At 38.8% G+C, this 21367-nt stretch overlaps 1 protein-coding gene across 1 annotated transcript in view; it reads left to right on the top strand.

Moving 5' to 3' along the window:
• Positions 1-21367, top strand: part of AGBL1 (AGBL carboxypeptidase 1) — a 602072-nt gene that overhangs the window by 389686 nt on the left and 191019 nt on the right. Inside the window, exon 23 of the mRNA XM_066589394.1 lies at positions 5156-5316. Coding sequence (XP_066445491.1) covers positions 5156-5316 — 161 coding nt within the window. The remainder of the gene's footprint in view (positions 1-5155; positions 5317-21367) is intronic.

Raw genomic sequence — 21367 nt, 5'->3', positions numbered from 1 at the left:
ATATGAGTGCACCAAGTTTATACAATTTTTTTATGTTTTGCTATTTTTGTACATTTAAAACTTTTTTTTCTTGAAGGTTTGCTTTTGTATCGCCACATTCCAAGAGCCGTATTTTTTTTTTCCATTGCCGTAGCTCTAGAAGGCCTTATTTTTTGCAGGATGAACTCTAGTCTTCATTTATCTAATTTTTTGGAACAGATAAAATTTGGATCGCTTTTTATTCCATTTTTTTCTAGTGGCAAGATTAACAAAATCTGTAATTCTGGCATGCTTTTTATTTTTATTTTGCACTGCATTCTCTGAGCAGTATAAATAATGTATTAAAGTAATTCTACAAGCCAGTAGGATTTAGGGGTTTTTTTGTTTTTTTTCACGACTTTTTCACATTTTAAAAAAAAAAGTAAAACTTTAAATCGCCCTCCTTTTGCCATATCTATAATAAAAAAAATCTAAATCATAAAATAAAAATACATATTTGGTATCGCCGTGTCCATAAATGTCCGATCTATCAAAGTAGTGCATTATTTACCCCACACGGTGAATGTAGTCCAAAAAAAAACAGAAATGCACTTTTCCCCATAAAAAATGCAAAAAAAAGCGATCAAAAAGTCGTATGTATTCCAAATTAGCACTAACATAAACAGGACATCCCGCAAAAAATGAGCCCTTGCTCAAGTATGTCGACAGAAAAATAGTTATTGCGCGCAGAAGATGCAGCAGAAAATAATTTTTAAAAATTAAATGTCTTTGAAAAAAATACAAATACTACAGCAAAAACAAAAAACTGTACACGTTTGGTATCGTAGTAATCGTTCTGACCCATAGAATAAAGTTATCGGGTCATTTTTGTTGCAGTTTGTGCGCCATAAAAACAAAATGCACTGAAAGATGGCGGAATGTCATTTTTTTTTTTCATTTTACTCCACTTAGAATTATGTAAAAGCTTTTTAGTACATTTTATGGTACTTTAAATAGCACCATTTAAAAATACAACTCGTCCCGCAAAAAACAAGCCCTCATACAGCGACTTCGATGGATAAATAAAGGAGTTATGATTTTTTTAAACGGGGGGAGGAAAAAAAGAAATGTGGAAAAAAGGGGCCGTGTCATTAAGGGGTTAAATAATGTACTAACTTCCTTCTCTGGGTCATTACGATGCAGGAAAACCACATGTGTAATTTTATTTTTAATTTTTTACAAAGTAAAGGGAGACAAGTGTTTTTATCTTTATTTTTTTTAATTTTTAAACTTTTTTTTTTATTTTTGTCCCTTTAGGGGACTTCCACAGAGACCCATCAGGACCCCCTGATCATATTCCGGGGGTCCGATGGTGACAGCCCTTTTACATGCTGCAGTATTTAAAGGGTTAACACAGCAGAGATCAGAGGTTTTCTCTGATCTCTGCTGTTAGAGCTGGTGCCTGGCTGTCCTCTGACAGCCAAGCACCAGCTCTCCCTGCCATAGAGACCATCGGGTGGCTTCTGACAAGCCCATGGTTTCTATGGCAACCTGTAAACAAAGCAGTGCAGGACTTTGAATTTAGAAGCGGGAGATTGACGGTAGATCGGCAATATCTTCCTGCTTCTGTTTTTCAAAGTCCTGAACTATTCTATGAGGGTCTGTTCAGGCAGAGCACACTGCCACAGCTTGTGGCATTGTGCTCTGCAGCTCCCATAGTGAAACATAGGCCGGAAATCATCTGGGCTATATCGCTATGGGCACTGGAGCTCGTCCTGGAAAATTTCTGGGCGTGCCACTCAAGGAGTTAAATGGTCCAACAGCTCCAATATTTACATAGGAATAACACTTACATTCCCCTTGGACTGCTTAGGCTCCATTAATTACAATTCACTTATCCACTCATTGCAAAAATATATTGGTAACTACTTCAAACTGCCTATGCCATAAATAGGGTGGATTTCTGCTACAAAAATGTTACTTCTCCCTAACATTCATTATCTTTTTCAAAATCTCCCAATTCTATTTTTCAAAGCGCTTATTACCCGCATTCCCAGCTTACTTATGTCCTTTACATAGAAGGGTCAAAGAGCAAGGGTTGCTGCTAATGTTTTGTACATTCCTATTTCCTTAGATGTGTTGGGGTTGTCCAAGTATATTGAGTTATTATTATGCTACTATCTCAGACCAGCTGAAGTATTGGTGGATACTAAAAACACTGGGTGGAAGACTCACATATCTGGTCGTCTAGCTTGCTACCACCTCTATCATATTTAGAGACTAAGGATGATAATAATTTAACTATATTCACATATATGTTAAATGTAGCTCGATATTATATTGCTGAATGGTGGAAAGGTTCCACTGCTCCTCCTATATTTGAAATTGTACAAGCAGTTAATTCTAATTGTATGATGGAGCATATGATTTTGAGTAGGTCATGGTCCCTCTTGACATTTAAAATGCAATGGGGAAAGTGGTTCAACTTCTCAAAATACCAGTGCTGATTACTTGTTTCATTTTTCCTTCTCTGCTTCCTTCACTATTTTCTAAGCTATACTTGGTGATTGAGGCTATTTATCAAACTGTTAAGCTGAACGTATACTGTCTGCGATATAATGGTTACATTTCTTGAGTATGACTGCTAGTTTATTTGTTTTTTTTTTTAAATATTATTACAAGGATTGTTCTCCGTTATTTCTTTGTTTCTTGTTTTTATTTAATTTTTTACCTGGCTGCACAGCATAAATATCATACTTTGTAATAATTGGGATATGCTTGTTTATAAAAGAAAAACTGTGTTTGTGTTTTGTTCTGTTACTTACTATGCTCAAATTTAATAAAACGTGGTACTAAAAAGTTCCATTTTTATCTCATCTGTCCTTAAAACTTTTTCTAATGTTAAAATCGCATTCATTGCAATGCATGTTTCTTGCGTTGCGCTGCAATAAAAAGGAGGCTCAATAAGGAAACCTGGGAGATAAAACAAAAATTGCAGATCACAGAAAGACAGAGCACGCCGCAATTTTTTGTTCTCTCAACATCGCATCAGTGAAAACGTCGCTAATGGGAAGGAAACCACTGAAAAATTATTGGTCTCCTAATCTGCTTTTTACTGACTGTCGCATCAGGCAAAAATCTCACTATTTTCTCGCCTTTGTGTTAAACTACCAATAGTTATTTTGGACAGCAGTGACTTCCTTCTTGGTGTCTTTCCATAAACATCATTCTTGTTCAGTGTTTTTCTAATGATGGACACATGAACAGAGGTTTTTGCAGTTTGTAGAGTATTCTCAACTTCTTTCAGGATTGCCCTAAGAGTGCTCTGGAAGTAATCTTAACAGGGACGTCACTCCAGGGGAGAGTAGCAACAATCCTGGATTTTTTCTATTTGTAGATAATTTGTTTTACTATGCACTGAGGTAAATCCAGGTCTTTAAAAATGCCGTTGTGTCTATTTCCTCCTGCATGTGTCCTTATAACTAGTCTTCGGAGGTCTTCTGGAAGTTGTTTGCATTGAGGCATAGTTCACATGTAACAAACTCTCTTGATGCGAACAAATTTGTCAGTAACCAGGCATTGTGTGCTTTTATTTAATTGCTAAAATACCTGTAAACCCCACAATTTCAATCTCCTATTGTTAATTGAAACACCTTTTAGCTTTTCTTGAAAACGTTATTAACACAGAGACTTACTTTTCTCCCCATACTGTATTCTCCCCATACTGTACTCAATGTGCTCTGTTAAAGAACTGAACAGTTTGTATACTATTAGTTTAGTAAGATTGTGTTCAATTGCGATCATGGCTTGGATAATAATCAGGCCAAATTTTTATTAGCAATCAATTTTGAAATCCAGGTATTTCTAAAAAAAAGAAAGTGCTGCGGTTGGTGCTATATAAAGAAAAATACTATAATAACATGGTGTGCAAGGCTGGAAAAAGAAATATGTCCATCCATTTCAGCCGATTATCATGCAATGTTGATCCAGAGGAAGGCAAAAAAAACATGATAGATCAGTTTTCCTAATTTTAGAGACAAAAATTCCTTCCCAACTTCAATCTGGTAGTCAGAATAAATCTCTGTATCAACAACCCTTCTGCAGTAGTCAGTGACTATTATATATAATATTATTGCACTCAAAGGCGTCCAGGCCTCTCTTGAACTCTTTTAGTAAATTTGCCATCACCACCTCCTTAGGCAGAGAGTTCCACAGTCTCACTGCTCTTACACTAAAGAACTCCCTGCTATTTTGGTGTAGAAACCTTCTTTCTTCTAGACGTAGAGGGCACTGCCTTGTCACAGTCCTGGGTATAAATAGACCATGGGAGAGATCTCTGTATTGTCCCCTAATGTATTTATACCTAGTTATTAGGCCGTTCCTCAGGCATTCCATTTATTAATTTAGTTGCTGGCTTTTGAACTCGCTCAAGCTCTGATATGTCCTCCTTTAGTACCGATGCCCAAAACTGAATACTATATTCCATGTGTGTTTTGACCAGTGATTTGTAAGCAGGAGAAACAAGGTTGTCATCATGTTCCCCTGGACCTCTTTCGATGGATCCCATGATCCTATTAGCCCTGACAGCAGCTGCCTGACACTGGTTGCTCCAGTTAAGTTTACAGTTAACTAAAATCCCCAAGTCCTTTTTTTAATATCAGCAATATAGCCTAAGATTTTACTGTATTGTTGATCTGCTAGTGTCAATACATTTCTAAGACCATTACGCTATTATGCCCTCTACTATATATCGATCCTCTTCCTGGCATGTTACTGCAGCAGCTGCTCTGCTCATTTCTATCACTTGTTTTATTTTTGTAACAATTTTTATTACATTTTGAAATATTAACAAGGAAGTGTATGTCAGGTACAATATAGTGTGATTGCATTATAATCAAACCGTATACTAAATGAGTTAATTTAGTAAGCAACAAGTCAAGTGTCTATTCTTTTTTTTCTTCTTCCTCTTAGAAACAAAGTAAAAGAAAGTTTAGAGAATTGGAGAACTTTACAATTAGATAAATAGCGCTGGTCGATCATCTGCAAACAGTCGCAGGAGCATTTAAATGCAAGTGTAGAAGTTATTAATGATTTCATGGGATTCAGTTCAATTAATGTGTACACGTTCTGTGCTGGTTGTTTATCTTTAAGATTGATTGCGCTCTACTCATTTCCATATCATCTGCATCCTTCACAGGGCTTACAGGTTGGAACAAAGGAGTTAGAAGAAATGGGGGCAAAGTTCTGCCTTGGACTGTTAATTCTTCTGTCCAAATCTTTTTATAGTGGAACTCTGCATCCTCAGGTGGAGGCGCTGCTTGATGCTGAGAGAGAAAGTGCTGACAATCACAGAACCAGGTAAGACATTATAAGAAATTATATTTATAAAATATTGTATAATGTTGTATTGACATATTAAGGGGCATTACTAAGTAGAGTTAACGCTTTACAGTGTTTACAACAATGGTGCTTACTGAGGTTTAGGTTTTCTACTAGGACAACATGACCACTTTGTTTGAAGTGTATCTTTGGTTGTATATGACTTTCGGGAGACATTCTACTTCATTTTTATACAGCTTTTCTTGGTATAGCCGCAGAATATAATGTAATTCTCCATTTTTGAATTGTAAGCAAGATCAGAAATTAAGTGAATGCTATCTCTTGTACGTAAATATTTCCACATGTGTCAGCTGCTTGTGTCCTAATTGCAATAGTCCACATGGCCAAGGGTATAGCAAAAACATGGATACAGTTGTAGACAACAGTCTGCTGGTTCTTCTTTGACTATATATCTGGATTCATTCACTGTCAAAATGTCAAGTGTAACTAATATAGGCTAGTGCGTTTCTTTTTTGAGCTTCATTATATGGCAAAGGTGGGCACTCACATCAATTCAAATATTAAAAATTTCAGTTCTGGAGATATTAGACCATATCATAGCCAATCTGCTATGTAGAAGTAGACAAACACTTTGTAAAGAATCAGAAGTGGTAGAATATTGATAGAAAACAGCAAAACGTATGATTTCCTCTAAAAAAAAATCCCAACTATACGCTCATATTTTGTGAATAAAGCATGAAAATCTTTGTTTGAGTGCTCATATGTAGCCAGTTTCCTCCTCCCACCAGAACAGTCTCTATGCCTTTAGTGAAGTATTAGCAAGGGCATAGATAGAAAGGGATGGTGGGGCATCTGCCCTGGGTGCAAGTGGACATAAAAATACAGGGCAAGAGCAATTAATTGAACCTTTGTCCTAAGTGGGGGAAAAAGCCTAGCTTTAAATCTGTCTTTTGAATTTCATGAATGTAGATCCAACCCACTGCAAGGTCTTAATGTGCCTCCCAGTTCAACAAAGTTGCTTTATAAGAAGTAATTAAAAGAAAAATTGGCTGAATGCTTGATTTACGTGCAACTTTTAGCAATGTGTGTGTCTAAAATGGTAGAACGCTGACTAGAATGGTGTATGGGCATTTCTGCCGCTGAAGTATACTTTTTATGTTCTAAGCAATATCATTTCTGTGGAAATTTCTTAAATCCTGAGTAGACCATAACTATGTATGTACAGAAAATAAGAGAAAAAGAACTTTTATTGCAGGAAGATAAAGTTCCATCGTCATGAGCTTGCCTTCGAAGAGTGCTGAATTAAGTCATCACACAAACACTATGGATTGAAATTAATGTGATGATTTCTCTGATCGTAAATATGAAATGTTTTGCTAAGCATTGGATTCAGTAAATCATGTGTCCATCTATCACCAAGAGAAATGACTTGTTACAATCTAAATTATTGCTGCACAGCTTTTTTCATCCAGTCTACTGTCAGAGGTCTAGATAGTGGACTGATGGCTTGAATGTTATTGCCAATATTCAGTTGGAGTTAGCATACAAAATGTAACAAGCAATGAAACGGTTTGTGACTTTTTAGTTGAATAAATTATTTAAAAAACCTCCAAAAGTTATTTGCAATTCTCCAGAAAAACCAACTGTGGACTGGGTTACAATATTTAAAGGGTATGGGCACCATTCTGATTCTTTCTGCATTGCATGCATTTTTGTAAATAGGGGTTTTGTAAATAGCTAAAGGGGTATTGTCAAAATAGACTTTTATATCCTATCATATCGGTGGCAGAGCAAGCATCGTGCAATTCCATTGATTTTCAATGGGTTGATGGAGATAACTGAGTGAGTGCTTGCACTTGGCTATTTTTGTCAGCTCCATTGAAATCAAAGCAGCAGTAGCCATGCTTGGCCACCACTCCATTCAATTTGACATCACTGTGGGTGAATGTAGAAAGCCAATAGTGATGAGAGAACGGGGGACATGGGGTCCTCATTCTTAGGAGTGTAGGGGCCCAATGGTCAGGCCCCCATTGATCAGACTTTTAACACCTATCGTGTGGAAATATTGGGAATAGCCCTTTAAAGGTGGTGTCCTATGAATACTATAGAGTGAGATGCCCTGCTTGGGACCTCCTTGTATAAGCCAAAAAAGAGCGCTGCTATGTAAGAAAAGATCACTCTAGTAAACCTAGCATGACTGTTGATGGACTACCAAATTGCTGCTGGGGAAATATATAACCAAACATGACTACCCCAACAGTAACAGCTGATTATTACCCAACCAGCTCCCATACAGAAAGGGTTGTCTTTATGAGACTAACCTTTAACATCTATATTATGATTAGCTTTTTTTTTTTCATGACTACATTGGATTAGAAATGGTAAAATACAAAAGGCAAAGTTGTAGTAATATACAATTGTATATATAATTTGAGACTGACTTTTATATGTGGTACTATATGTTTCAGTGATGTATTGTACTGATTTAAAGCTGTTGTGTTGCTGCCTAAGAATTTTAGAAAAAGACAAATCATTATTTGATTATCTGATTGAAGTGTTACCTAATAATAACACATTATTTCCATTTACCGTATGAAGGTATATAGATGTCATAGAGCAACATCCACTGTAGAGAAATTGACCTATCAGTATTACATAATCATCTATTCATTCGAATGAATGCCATTGATCACTACATTTGCTCTTTAGTAGTTGCTATTTGGAAAATCTGTAGCCACCCACAGCTTCTACTGGAAATATTAGTTGATTGCTGTTGATTTGTGTGTAATGGTCTCTTAACCCTTTCCAATCCACTGTCTGACGTCTAAAGACATTATGATTTAAGGCTGTACAGCTCCGATGTTGGAAGACGTCCGTCGGGGTTCTCTTACTGTATGTTGCCAGCCTCTCTGCTGTTGGAACCTATTCAATGTGTCACTTCATGCAGTACTGGCTTTAGCCAGCATACAGCGCCATTGTGTAACAGCAGAAAAAGAGTAAGCCCCCTAGGAAAACCAGAATACAAATTGGATTGGAAAGGGTTAAGGCAGGGATGTCAAACTCATTTTCACCGAGCATTATGGTTGCCTTCAAAGGGCCATTTGTAATTGTAAGACTGTACTTTAAAAGGATATATTAAAAAGAGAGGGGAGAATACAACAACCATAGTAAGGTTGTAGTCTAGGAAAATTGGGTCTCCCAACATAGACACTTGACTCTAAACTGCCAGGTAGTTGGAGAAAAGTTAAAATTATGGGAGTTACCAGAACCTGGTGAAAGGTTCTTTAATAATCCCTTAGGTCAGAAGAACCCTTACTGACTGGGTTAGGCAGCAGTATAACATAGCATTTTCTCTGATCTGTGCAGCAGGCCCACAGGATATGGACAGGCAGGCTTGAACAGGTAGCAAGGATCAGCTGGGATATGCAAGCCGCCTCATGGTCTAGGCAATGGCAAGTATTATTAAACTGCAGGATAGGCTCAGCAAAAGAAGTAAACATGGAAGTGCACACCAAAGACTTCAGGTACTGCAGTAACAGCCACAGTGCTTAGACCGCATGCACCTGACATTGCAGTGTAGAACCAAAATTGTGACCGTGATCCCAGTACCCAGCGGCAGGCTGCAAATGAATCCACATTGCGCCAGATGGTCTTCCCCGCACAGCTCAGGACACTATGCTCTAGAAGAGGCTCTTTTATGTCCAGGCTTCACAGGCACATAACATGAAGCGGCGGGCCGGATTGGGCCATGGGCGTTGAGTTTGTGTCTTCAGGGGTTTTTACCCTGTATACACTATTTTTTGTATTTCTGCTAAAGCAAAAGCAACTTCCCAACTACAATTAGATTTTACTTTCAGTTCCATTCATTTTACAGAGCTCTGTCACTGTAGAATATCTTTATCTCTTATTACAGTTTCTCACAACTCATGCTTGTTTTATACATACACAATTTGCCTCTGACACAGTTCTGTTAAAGCTAAGATGTCTCATGTTGGCATTCAACTGGCTTTTCAGCCTGTGCCTTTGACATCAGACATTTCCGCTTGTCAGAAGTTATATCTTTTCTTGTCTTCAACCCTCCTGGTTTGTCATGGGTCTACTCGACCTCCTCCAAGTTTTTTTTTTTTTTTTGCCTGTTACACTCATTGCCTTTGGGAAGAGAATATTGAGCAAGACTGGCTGGTCAAGTTGTGTGGGATTGATTGTTTCTGTTGTATGATCCAAACAAATCAGACTCAATGTTCTGCCTTCTTCAGTCAGGTTTAGCTGTCAAGGATAATGTGAAAGGGACTGTGAAAAAGACACAATCTTTCCCTTGAGGAGAACAGAGCTAATAGTAATGCCACACAAATGAAAATAAGATTTGCAGTGATTTGTCTATGCAGTACAGAGTGTCCTTGACATGACCCTGACGAATTCTCTCATTTTATTGACTAGCAAATCCTACAATGATATGTTGCTCCATGTATCTGGCATTTTTGTTTCCAAAAATTGAAATATATATATTTTTTCCCTCTATAATATTGTTTTATGTTGCAATAAAATGACACTTTTAAAAAAGATTTAGTAAAAGTATTGCAGAAGTTTTCAGTTCACATGGATGTTAAGTAATAGACAGGTAATCATAGAAGGGTTGTTACATTTGTGCAGGGCACAAGTATGGCACCCTCCATCGATGTCACTAAGGCCAAGACATAATAAATATCCAGAAAGAGCAATAAAGACCTATAATATCACCAAAACGCGGAGAACACAAGATAGGGCAAATAATGGTGAGTGAAGTACAGGGAGGGGAAAGCTATCCCTACCCAACTTTGGTATGCAGACCCTGACTAGCGGTAAGGCGATTGCCCTGATAAGGGCAGCCCCACATCAGAAACCTAGTTTGTCCCTAGATAGAGGATAGGGTGTTTAATGCCAAATGCAATATATATATATGACACAATATAGTCACAAGTTCTTAGCTGACAGGAGTCTGCTGCTTCACCAAACACCTCAGTCAGAACAATAACTGGCACCTATACAGAGGCAGGCCAAGAATGAATACATTTCTATTATGGTTGATTGGTTGGCTAGTTGAGTCACCTCCCTGTTGGTCAATTAGTTCATACACTGCATGAGATGTAGTTGAGTAGAAGTGCACATTATACCCTGAGTTCACTGATGGATTTTTGACAGACAATCATTCAGGTACCTTCTAAAGTGATAGAAATAAGATACTCATTGGCACCAAGCAGCGAATGACAGGACACCTGCATTGGAAAAAGGGTTATATGGATGGGGGTGATGCCATGACGTCATCCAGATCCTGTTCCTTTACTTGCACTGGCATGCTATGAAAAAGGTTTCCTGGTTTAGAAAATCCATCTTGAAATACTGTATTAGTGAATTCTAAATTAACAGGATTATCTTCCCAAAAACATTTGATCACCAATCTACATGATAGATGCTAAATTTATAACTGCTGGGATCCCAAGGATCACGATGATGGTATACCCCAAGTCTTAGTGAATAGAGGGGCATAGCAGATATGTCACCAATGTTCCATTCACTTCTATTGAACTGAGAGAGATAGCTGAGTTTGCTATCTGCATAGACAGATGATGGATTGGTGGTCATGCATGTGCAACTCCACTCCATTCACTCAAGGGAGTGATGTTTTTTTGATCCCTGGGCACTAACAGTCAGATCTCCAGCAACAATCATCACCTATTTTACGGATAGGTGATGAAAGTTTTTGGGAACAAAACCCCTTTAATAGAGCAGGTCGGGTTACGTTCAGCTGGAATTTTACTGTAAGAACAACAGGAGCAACGTAAGGGCATGAAAACATCAAGTCACATTACCTACGTGTTCCAAGTGCTATGTATACAAGTTCTGTGTGATGCGGCACAGTAGTTAGTAAGGGCAGCAGATAATGTAGTGGCAGTAAGACAATGCAAACTGCAGAAGTCTGGACATATAATGGAATATACCCAAAAGAGCAGCATTCATTTGAGTTGCATAGAACAAGTTTCTGGTATTCAGCCAGAGGGATATGCTTGGAGATCAAGGGAGTCACAAGTTGCCAGAGTTGAAAATTGCAAGCTGAGAATAAAGGCCTGAATTAATCCAACTACAGAAATGCCGCCACCACCGCCTGTACTGTATTTGCAGCCTGCGTGACCAAAAATTAAGAAACAATTTTTTTAAAGTTTTAGTGCAGTTGCCAAACTAAAAGAACGTTCTAAGCACAGAATGGATAGTCGCTTACTTCCATAAGTGACTATCCATTCTGTGGCCAGGGATCTTCCAGATGCAATTACGCACAGACAGGCCATTGATTGCAATGAGCTCTGTATATTACTTAATGTTTTACTGGTGCTGCAGGGAATTCAACACTAGGAATTTTGAGAGAATCTCATCAGTAGTTAATTGTCCTTGTAAAATACACTTTGAACAAGCATATACAGTAAAGTGTATATATCTAATTTCTTAATACATTTTTAATGAAAAATTACCAAAAAATTCCAAAAAGTCTACACAAAGATGATATACTGCGTTACATATTTTAGCGTGCCTAAATAAGAGGTGCAAGACACAGGAATTTTCTCGTTGGTGCTCCTTAAAGGGTTTTTCCAGGCAGCACTGGCTGTCAGTGCTAGGCTAGGCTACACCCAGTTCAGAGCGGAAGCCGCTGCTTCATTCCCTGTGTAGTGGCCGGCGCTTATAATTGCAGGCACAACTCTCATTGAAATCATGCATTTAGTATGCATCAATAGTCTAGTCCTGTTCATATGGGCAGTACTGGTCAATCAAAGCAAGTGTAGTGTTTTAGACCATCTATGTATACTACTGCATAGTGTGCGACCGGTAGTGGTGCACACTGGACTGTCCGTCTCGTTTGTCCAGACCAGAGGGTCGCCTTAAGCATAACACATAGTATAAGTTTTGCCCAGAGTGTTTCTTTAAAGATTTCCCGGAGCTGTCCTTTTTCTTCAACTTTTGACTTCAGAAATATTATGTTAGTCTGTATCACATGTAGACAAGGGAAAGCATCAGTGGGGATGCAGAGCCGACTATGAACAATGAGGTTCACCATTGCAGCAGCTTCTTTAATAATATATTGAGCTGTAGATGCTGAAATGATGGTATGCATTATTTAATATGGTAAAGTTATATGGTTCTTGTCTTCTCTAGGCTGTAACTTGAGAATTCATAAAAGAATGAAATAGCACATGTCCAGTGATGCACTCAGCCCACTGTACTGTGAAGGATGCAAGGATAAGATAAAGGACTCCACACATAAGATATATAGAATGTGAATAATAAATAAACCTACTTATCAATGGTACTTAGCTAGGGGGGTTAGGATGACTACTTGGTTTCAGGGTTGAGGACTCCTGCTGTAACACTGCACAATGGCTTTCCATGACAAATCTTCCGGAGACACCTGAATACGCCATAGTTATTGTTATATTAGCAAGATTATAGGGAGCAATGTATCTCTTTGTGGAAAGAGCCACAATCGAAGCTCCAATAGAGGGGAATGCAGAGTATTATCCCATTACTGATTTGCATGGTTACATTAGTGAAATAGGCAATAAGCCATAAACCAATATACAACAGTCTCTAACAGGTAGAAGTATGAAGTGGTTTCAGAGTAGACCATATTTGATAACAAAAGTTTCCTGAAAACTTAAGATATCCACATAGCTATTGAACGAAAAAAAAATCAAAGGAGTTCTCTGGTACCAATTCGCAGGATAGGTCATCAAAACTTGATCAGCAGGGGTCTATGACTCAGGATCCCAGTTGATCAGCTGATTCCTGGTCCTGCTGTTAGTGCGGACAGTGCTTGAGGCAGATCGCTCTGTCAACATTTTAGCAACCTGGTTTGGCACTAATGGGTATAATTCCCTTTGAATTCAGTCGGAACTGTGCTTGCACTACCAAACTGGGCCACTGCAATACAGACAATGCCCTCTGCTTCCAGCACTGTCCCCACTAATAGTCAGACCAGGGAGCAGCTAATTATCCCACACTATAGACGCTCACCAGTCAAATAATGATGACCTATCCTGAGGGTAGGTCATCAAGAATAAAAAAAAGTCCCCGAGAACCCCTTTAACCTTTACTTTACCACGGACACCCTCATTTTTAATTTTTCACTACACCCACAATTTTCTTTTTGTGGGCAGTACAACTTCAAGCATGATAAGCTGTAAAATAGATATGTACACACAGGAACCGCTTTTAGCTTTTTCCATATTACTCACTGCCAGTGTTATATATAATATACATCCATGTTCTTATTTGTAATTTAGAAATATTCATATTATACATCAGGGTATTAAAATGGCATTTTTGTGCATACTATGCAATGCATCCAAACAAAGCTCTAGTTGGTGCCTAAGATAGATGATCTGGGCTTCTTCCATGCCATGATATTTTATAGTAAGTGGAATGGTAAGAAAATGTAGCGTTAATAGAGAGTTACTGAGGATAAATGATCCTTATTAAGAATGCATTATCTCTGCAGAGTTTACGCCATATGTATTTTTAATAGGTATCAATGGTCCGTTAATAACTTTCTGCTTAAACTACATTGTCTCTGCATTCGTGTGCCTGACTTCTATAGAAACTTGTCAGTGGAAATGCCAAAAAGTACTGGACCTGAACAGTTCTTATTAACATATAATAAAATATGATGAAAATTGTTATTTTTTCATTGCCTGTGTATAATACTAATCTTCATTATTTGCCAGTCACTAGAAATAACACAGTGACCGAGGCTGCTGAGAATCAGAACTTCCTTCTAGCTTTGATAGAGTGAATTGTTTGATGTTGAATACATCAATGTTATCAGCCTGTAGCTTCGGAGGTACCTGACCCTCTACATTGCACTCTAGGAAGCTTTTCAACCAAAGGGTTCTTTAAACCCTCATTCCGCTTCAGGGGTCAAACACCTGCTGTGGACTTGGACTCTGCAGACCCCTTGCATTAACACCTAAAAATGACCATTGTACACAAAGCATAATGAAAAAGTAGAAATAGATTTTTGATGTCTGGCTCTTTGTTCAACTGAACAAAAAAGTGACAAAGGTTGAGTGACATTTTGGCCTAGCATATAACTTTGTAGATCTACTTCCAGCTCTATGGGTTGAGCAGAGTCGTTCGTTTCTAGACAATGTAAACTTTATTAGTTAATGTGTTGTGTTTATTGCAAAATCTGAAATCTTTTCCTCCTGTATGTAATGAACAGATCAATGAATTGTAGATGCTGTTTGTTTGTATTACTATTCATGAAATTGCTATGATTTTAGCAGTATATCATAAGCTGAGTCGTAACCTGTAGGCAATAGTAATTTCCAACAAGAAATCCATAAATCTGTAGTCCTCTCCCCACCTACCATGTTCCATTTCTAATACTGGTTTCTTTCTATGTGACAGAAGAATCTTTGAGCTCCCTCTGGCCCAAGGCCGGGGTACAATGGCTACCTTTGTAGCTCCTATAGGTACATCATAGGTTAGTCTATAGTTTCTAAATAATCAGAGGGAAAGGGGTTGTGCCAGTATTTAATCTGAAGTGTCTGATTGCTGGAGGTCCAAGAGCTGGGATCTCCACTGACCATGACAAAGGGATTCCTTTATCTTCCCATATGAATGGGGCGGTGGTCAAGCATGCAAGTTGGTGTTTTTATATCTATGAAACTGAACAAGATAGCCAACTGCAGTGTTTAGCAATTACTGACAGTTCCATAGCGATAAATGAAGTGCAAGCGCATGTGCTTGCCTACCATTCCATTCACATAGGGTGTCACATATGCACTTTCCTGGCACGTGATGTGGTTGTGACTACAAGGGGTTAATCTATATCACTCAATCACTTTTGCGCTCATCTTCCACTCAGGTTGAAAATTAAACACAGCTCACACCCCAACACAGTCCATACACCCCCAAATACTTACCACCACAACTTCTGATAAAGGATAAAAAAATAAAATAAATCTTGTTCTTTGTAAAGCGCCAACTTATTCCACAGGTAATTTATTTATTACCCCTCACCAACCTAGGTACTCATTTCAGCCACTTCGGAAGGATAAAGGCTGAGTCAACCCTGAGCCGGCTCCCTGAATCATGCGGGGATTGAACTTGCAACCTTCAGGTCATAAGCTAGAGCTTAGAACTGCATTTCCGCTACCTTAGGGCTCGGTCAGACGAGCGTGGTTTATACAGCGCTACAGCAGCGTGTAAAACCACGCTGCTTTGGTAACCAATAGGTTGCTTTGGAAGCACTCACATGGACCCTTTTTAGAAGCGCAGGATCTGTATTTCTAAAAAAGGATGGACAGTGAGTGCTGATTTGCCTGTCAGCTCCGTTGTGCGCACTGTGCAGGATGTTTTCCATAAGCTCCTATGGGAGCTGTGGAAGGACGCAGCCCGCACCACGGATGTGTGACTGGGATGCTTCATGGAGCTAGAAGCAGCCCGGTTACACAATCTTTTTCAGGATGACAGCAGCGGGGTTTACACGTTGCTTAGCTGCGTGTAAACCACGCTCGTCTGACCTCGACCTAAACATTCTGTGCAACACGAACCTCTGCAAATATATTCTATCCTCTCCAGAAGTCAAATGGGTAATGTTATCAAAGGCTACACAGTTCAGAGCTTTAAGGGTTAAGCTTGTTAAAGTTTTCAGATTTAATTCACAGTAAACACTAGTCATTCATAGAGAAATGACTGCCTGTTTAACTGGCCAATCATCCTTTGAGTTTTATGCCTGCACAAATTGAAAGACAAATGATAAGAAAACAAATGATCAGTCGTTGTTTAGTAGCTGGCAGGGCTTAAACTGAGCAATTATTATTCATATTCACGCGATCCAGCGAGAATTTGAATGATAATTGTTCTATGTAAAAAGGTTCTAGGGCCACCAAACTTCTGAACTTCATGCAGAAAAGCAATTTTTGCTTTATATTAATGGCTCCTCTCCAGACACAGATCTTTTTGAAAGGTAAGTGGTTCCCAGGCATCTGAACCATGACTGTGGAAGAAAATTATGAGATGATTTAACACTGTGGAGGAAAGTTTCCCAGTTAAGTAAATTTCCTATCTGTCTAAAATGACAAATCTAAAAGATAATTACACATTTGAAGACGATTCATATTGATGACCTTGCGATGGGAGTCTTATCAATGCGAAAAGGAAACTGATGCATTTTGGATTAAGATATTATATTTATCTTAAATATAATAAAATATACCGTATATACCATATATACTCGAGTATTAGCCGACCCGAGTATTAGCCGAGTCAATAAGTTTCCCCACAAAAAACTGCTAAAACTTATTGACTCGAGTATAAGCCGAGCTATACTCGAGTATATACTAGGTAAAGAAAAAATGCAATACTCACCTCCCAGCTGGCATCTGTGTCCCCGGCGCAATGGTCTCCCCGATGGTGCTGCAAGCTGCTTAAGAATTCTCCCCACTCGGCTTTGAATTCCCCTGCCATCAGCGCTGTGTAAGTAAGCGCTATGATTGGATCGAGCGTCAGCCAATCACAGCCGGCACTCGATAAACCAATCACAGCCATTGAGCGATGTCATCCACTGAATGGCTGTGAATGAGCGCCGGCTGTGATTGGCTGGCGCTCAATCCAATCACAGCGCTTACCTACACAGCACTGACAGCGGGGAAATTCAAAGCTAAGCAGGGAGATGACAGCGGGGAGAATTCTAAAGCAGCTTGCTGCACTGTCAGGGAGACCACCGCACCGGGGACACAGACACGTGCTGGGAGGGGAGTATTGCGGGGTTTTTTTTTTTTTTTTTTACCTCACTCGAGTATAAGCCAAGGGGGGCTTTTTCAGCATAAAAAAATGTGCTGAAAAACTAGGCTTATACTTGAGTATATATGGTAATTTAGGGTCCTTTAGCAATAAATCGTTGGAATCGGCAAATGAGTCATTTGGTTACAAATGGAGAGCGGATAATTGTTTACATTTTTTTGGTCATTTTTTTGTTCTTGTGGTTGAGTCCATCATAAGTCTGTCAGGGGACTCTGGAAATACCTAGGATTGGTTTGCAAATGACAGAACAATCGCCTTTTACACACCACAAATGGCAATTGATGGACAATGATTTTTATGCCTGTATAAAATAAGCAATAAGCAAATGACTTATCGTTGACCATTCAATCGTTGGCCATATTTACACTGATTGATCTTTCATTTTTTAACAATTCAACGATTATTTAAAGAATAATCGTTCCATGTAAAAGGCCCCTTAGAGACCATATACAACAAACTGAGCTCACATGTTTCTTCCTGATGTCAGGTATGATTGGATGTAAAGCAATAAGTAGAAGTAAGAGCTGTAACAATGCATAACAACAAAATGATATTGAACAAGTTGATTACTATGTAGCATTATTAATAGCGATGCTTATCATTAAAGGCAATACAGTATTGGACAAAATATGTCCCAAAATAGCGCCATTCTTCTCTATGGGCTGTGTCTGGTATTGTAGCTCAGCCACAGTGCATTGAATAAGACTGAACTGCTATACCAAACACATTCGATGCACAGGAGCTACGTTCCTGAAAAAAGTAGACCCTTTTACGAATCTCGCACAACCTCTTCCAAGGGGCCCCTCCACCTTGGTGCCCGTTTAAATATTATATCACTAAACTGAATTAATTGCAATTTCCTCATAAATTGTTAACATATCAAAACCTAGCAACTGTTCTGCTTGTGCCATCAGGGGAAATATAGGCATTGTTTACTCGGACTTGGATTATTTTCCAGTTTCTCTGATCACTCTTTTAATAAAATATAAGCTGTCATAAATTAAATTCCTTACGGCTCTGCATGCTTGTTATTTGCATCACTCCTATTAAATAGTTATGTAATTTCTGGTATATTCGTTACAAACTTCTTTTTGCTCTAAATTCAGTGACTGGTCTACCTTCAGTTGAAGACATTTGTAATCTGATGCAGATATGTGGCTAGGGCCAAAACTACCTAACTACATTGAAAAGACTATAGATGTTAGGAAGGTTTTCTATAGCGACTAGCCTGTTAAATATACGGGAGCCTAGAAGCAAAAAGGAGAGTGATTTCATGACTAGGAATCCAATAGGCTTGAGGATGTTGAGGGGAGCCAAAATCACGCTCATCTAAATAGGTTGTGCTTAGGAAGGCGTAACTTTCACAAGGCCTTGTTGTATGGAATTGAAGCACCTAGGCAGGTTCTGGTATCCAAGCATGGTCCAGTTTGATATGCAGGAATCAAAATAAAAATTTCCTAAGGGTGAAGCTGGACCTCCAGAATGTAAAAGATACATCCAATCTGCAAAAAAATTGCCCTGAGGTTTAAGCATCCAATGAGATGAATGTAAATGATTGGATGTATCCTTTCCACTCCAGGAGTTCAGTGCCACCCTAGCGAAATTTGTTTTCAGATACCTATATATTGGTCTGTCAAATATGGCAAATGTTCATCTCAAAGAGGAAATACTTTATGCTGACAGTAGAAAAATTGAAAATCAGCGGTCAAATCATTCCATTCCACATTTGAAGCTGTAATATGAACCATTAAGCTATTGTTGTAGTGTAGGGTTGCAATACCAGACACAACCCATACACAGTGGTGCTAGTTCAAGCGAGCCAGGTACCATGCTATACATTTGTTGAAACTGTATTCCTGTAACCACCCTTTGATGAGATATTACTGCCCTGTTTAACTTTAGAGATATTGTACGAACTCCTGAGATGGCCCTCTTGTCAGTGTTCCCTGGCCCCAAGTCTGGAATGAAAAAAGGGTTTGTTCATATATTGTCCTTGCAATGTGACACGTGATTCCCAGATTGTGGAGGTCGACTGCTGGACCCTTCAGAGTGTTATGGGTGGAGGCCATTACCACATTGATGAACTTTGTCTTCAGCAGCTCTCATGTCCTCAGTTTCTTTAAAGGGTTCTATGCTATATGGCACCCTTGGATTTTGATCAAGTCCACACATGGCTTTAAGGATTGGCTCTCAATTGGCTCACTCTCCTCCTTGGCTACTTAACCTATTTAAACACTCTATGCTACTGTAGTTTTAGTACTGCTGTAGGTTCAGGTAATCCTTTCCTTTTCCTTTCTTTCCTCGCCCCCTTTTTTGTTCTTCCTCCCTTAGTAGGTTTGAGTTTAAGTTAGTTACTGAGGTTTATAAAGTCATGATCTTCGTGCATTGATATGTTCATATTCTGACTTTATAATGTGACATACTTGTATTTGCTTTGACCTAATTCCTTTTGATTTAAAGGAAATCTGTCACCTGTCTAAGTTATAGAACTGTTGGGTGAGGTAACGGGAAACTGGATGATGTTTTTTTCAATTGCCACACTCCCTAGTTCCCACAGTGTCCGTAGCTGAAGTCCACGCGATGCACGAAAATGTGACTTTTTTCAGAGCCCTGTGCTCAAGTTTTTCTATAATCTTGTATGAGAGAGTACGCACACAGCAATCTAAAGAGAGTCAGATTTTCATGCGCCGCTTGGACTTCAGCGGCATACACAGCGGTATTCAAGAAGCGAGTTAAAATAAAAAATACATCACCCAGCTGCCTGTCACCTCGCCTTACAGCACTATAACTTTGTTTATAATTCTTTAGGCAAGTGACAGACTCGGGCTCATGAGTCTATGGTCGCAGTGTATGATGCCCGGTTTTGGACACCTAATACACTAACAATCTGCCATAGGCTGCCATGTTGCCTCTTTCACAAATTGTGCGCAATAAAACTACAAGAAAAACCGCAGCATGTTCTATCGTGGTGCATTTTACACGCTGATATAGTAGATGGCAATTGGCGGCACGCAACTATTACAGAATGTCATTGTGTACTTGCTGCATGCCACACTCTTGTCTCTTGTGGATGGTTGACAGTAAATTACAGTCGTGTGAGCCTGGCCTAATATGTATGCCACACTCTGTACCACGGATGGTCAAGAAAAACATTTTGAACATAAAAAATGAACCTGTTTTTTTAATCCTGAACATCCCCTCCGAGAATAAACAGCAACACTTAAGACTTTGCCATTCAAATGTGTTCTATTTTCCCAACCTGAATTATGCACATGGTATATCCAAATTCATTCTTTTCAGGGCGTGAAAGAGAACATCCATCTGCAATTCAGAAATCTTCCATTGTCAGCATCCTTTGAATAAAAATCCTCCTTCACAATAAAACATGAAGTGAATTGACTGAATTGACTTCGACTTCTGCGAGGCATAAAATATTTACTATAGCATTTCACACTTTAAAATGCAGACTCTTTCTTGTGTGTTGTGTGTAAAGACATAAAGGCTGCTAGTATATCATACTGGGAGTGGGAAAAATACTAGCATGAAAACTACAAATATTTGATTTTCATTCCGCAAAGCTGAAGTAGATGCGGGTGACTTTTTATTCTGTGATAATCTTCAATTGAAAGCACTTCTTCTATATTATTGCTTTAATAAGCCTAAAAATGTTTATAGTGTTATCTTCTCCCTGATGCACTGGATTGTTCTTCCTGTGCGACTCTGTTTTATTTGGAGTATGAAATGTAAAGAATTGGGGATGATCATCTAGTTACTGTACAATGAAGGAATATCCATCTACAGTACCATATGCTATTTATGCTACTGATGTGCCATGGACCGTAAATGTTATAGGCTATAGGGGTATCCTGTGACTAGGACTATGAGAAAAAACTATTTAAACAGTGCCAGGATGCCATTATGTTGCGCTGCTGGTGAAATATTTACAGTGTGGTTATAGTATCTGGGCTGTGCGTAAAGGGGCCTATACATCTTCAGAAACTGTTGGATTGACAATTGTTCATCTGACAGCTGTTTCCAATGGCTCAATCATATAGATTAATTTTCGACTTATATGAATGTTCATGTGTTTAGAATATTAGATTGACCCGATGTTCGCTACGCAAATTATAAAAGGTTTGGAAAAAAGGTTGTAAATGTTTTAAGAGCTGTCAAGCCAAGGATTCAGCTTGAACTGTTTGCCATCCACGGCTTGGTTTTCCACGCTTTGGGGACATGG

The sequence above is a fragment of the Eleutherodactylus coqui genome, chromosome 2 (genome assembly GCF_035609145.1).
Source record: "Eleutherodactylus coqui strain aEleCoq1 chromosome 2, aEleCoq1.hap1, whole genome shotgun sequence".
NCBI lineage: Eukaryota > Metazoa > Chordata > Amphibia > Anura > Eleutherodactylidae > Eleutherodactylus > Eleutherodactylus coqui.
Note: the sequence above shows the minus strand (reverse complement) of the source record. Positions and strands in the feature narration are given on the sequence as shown.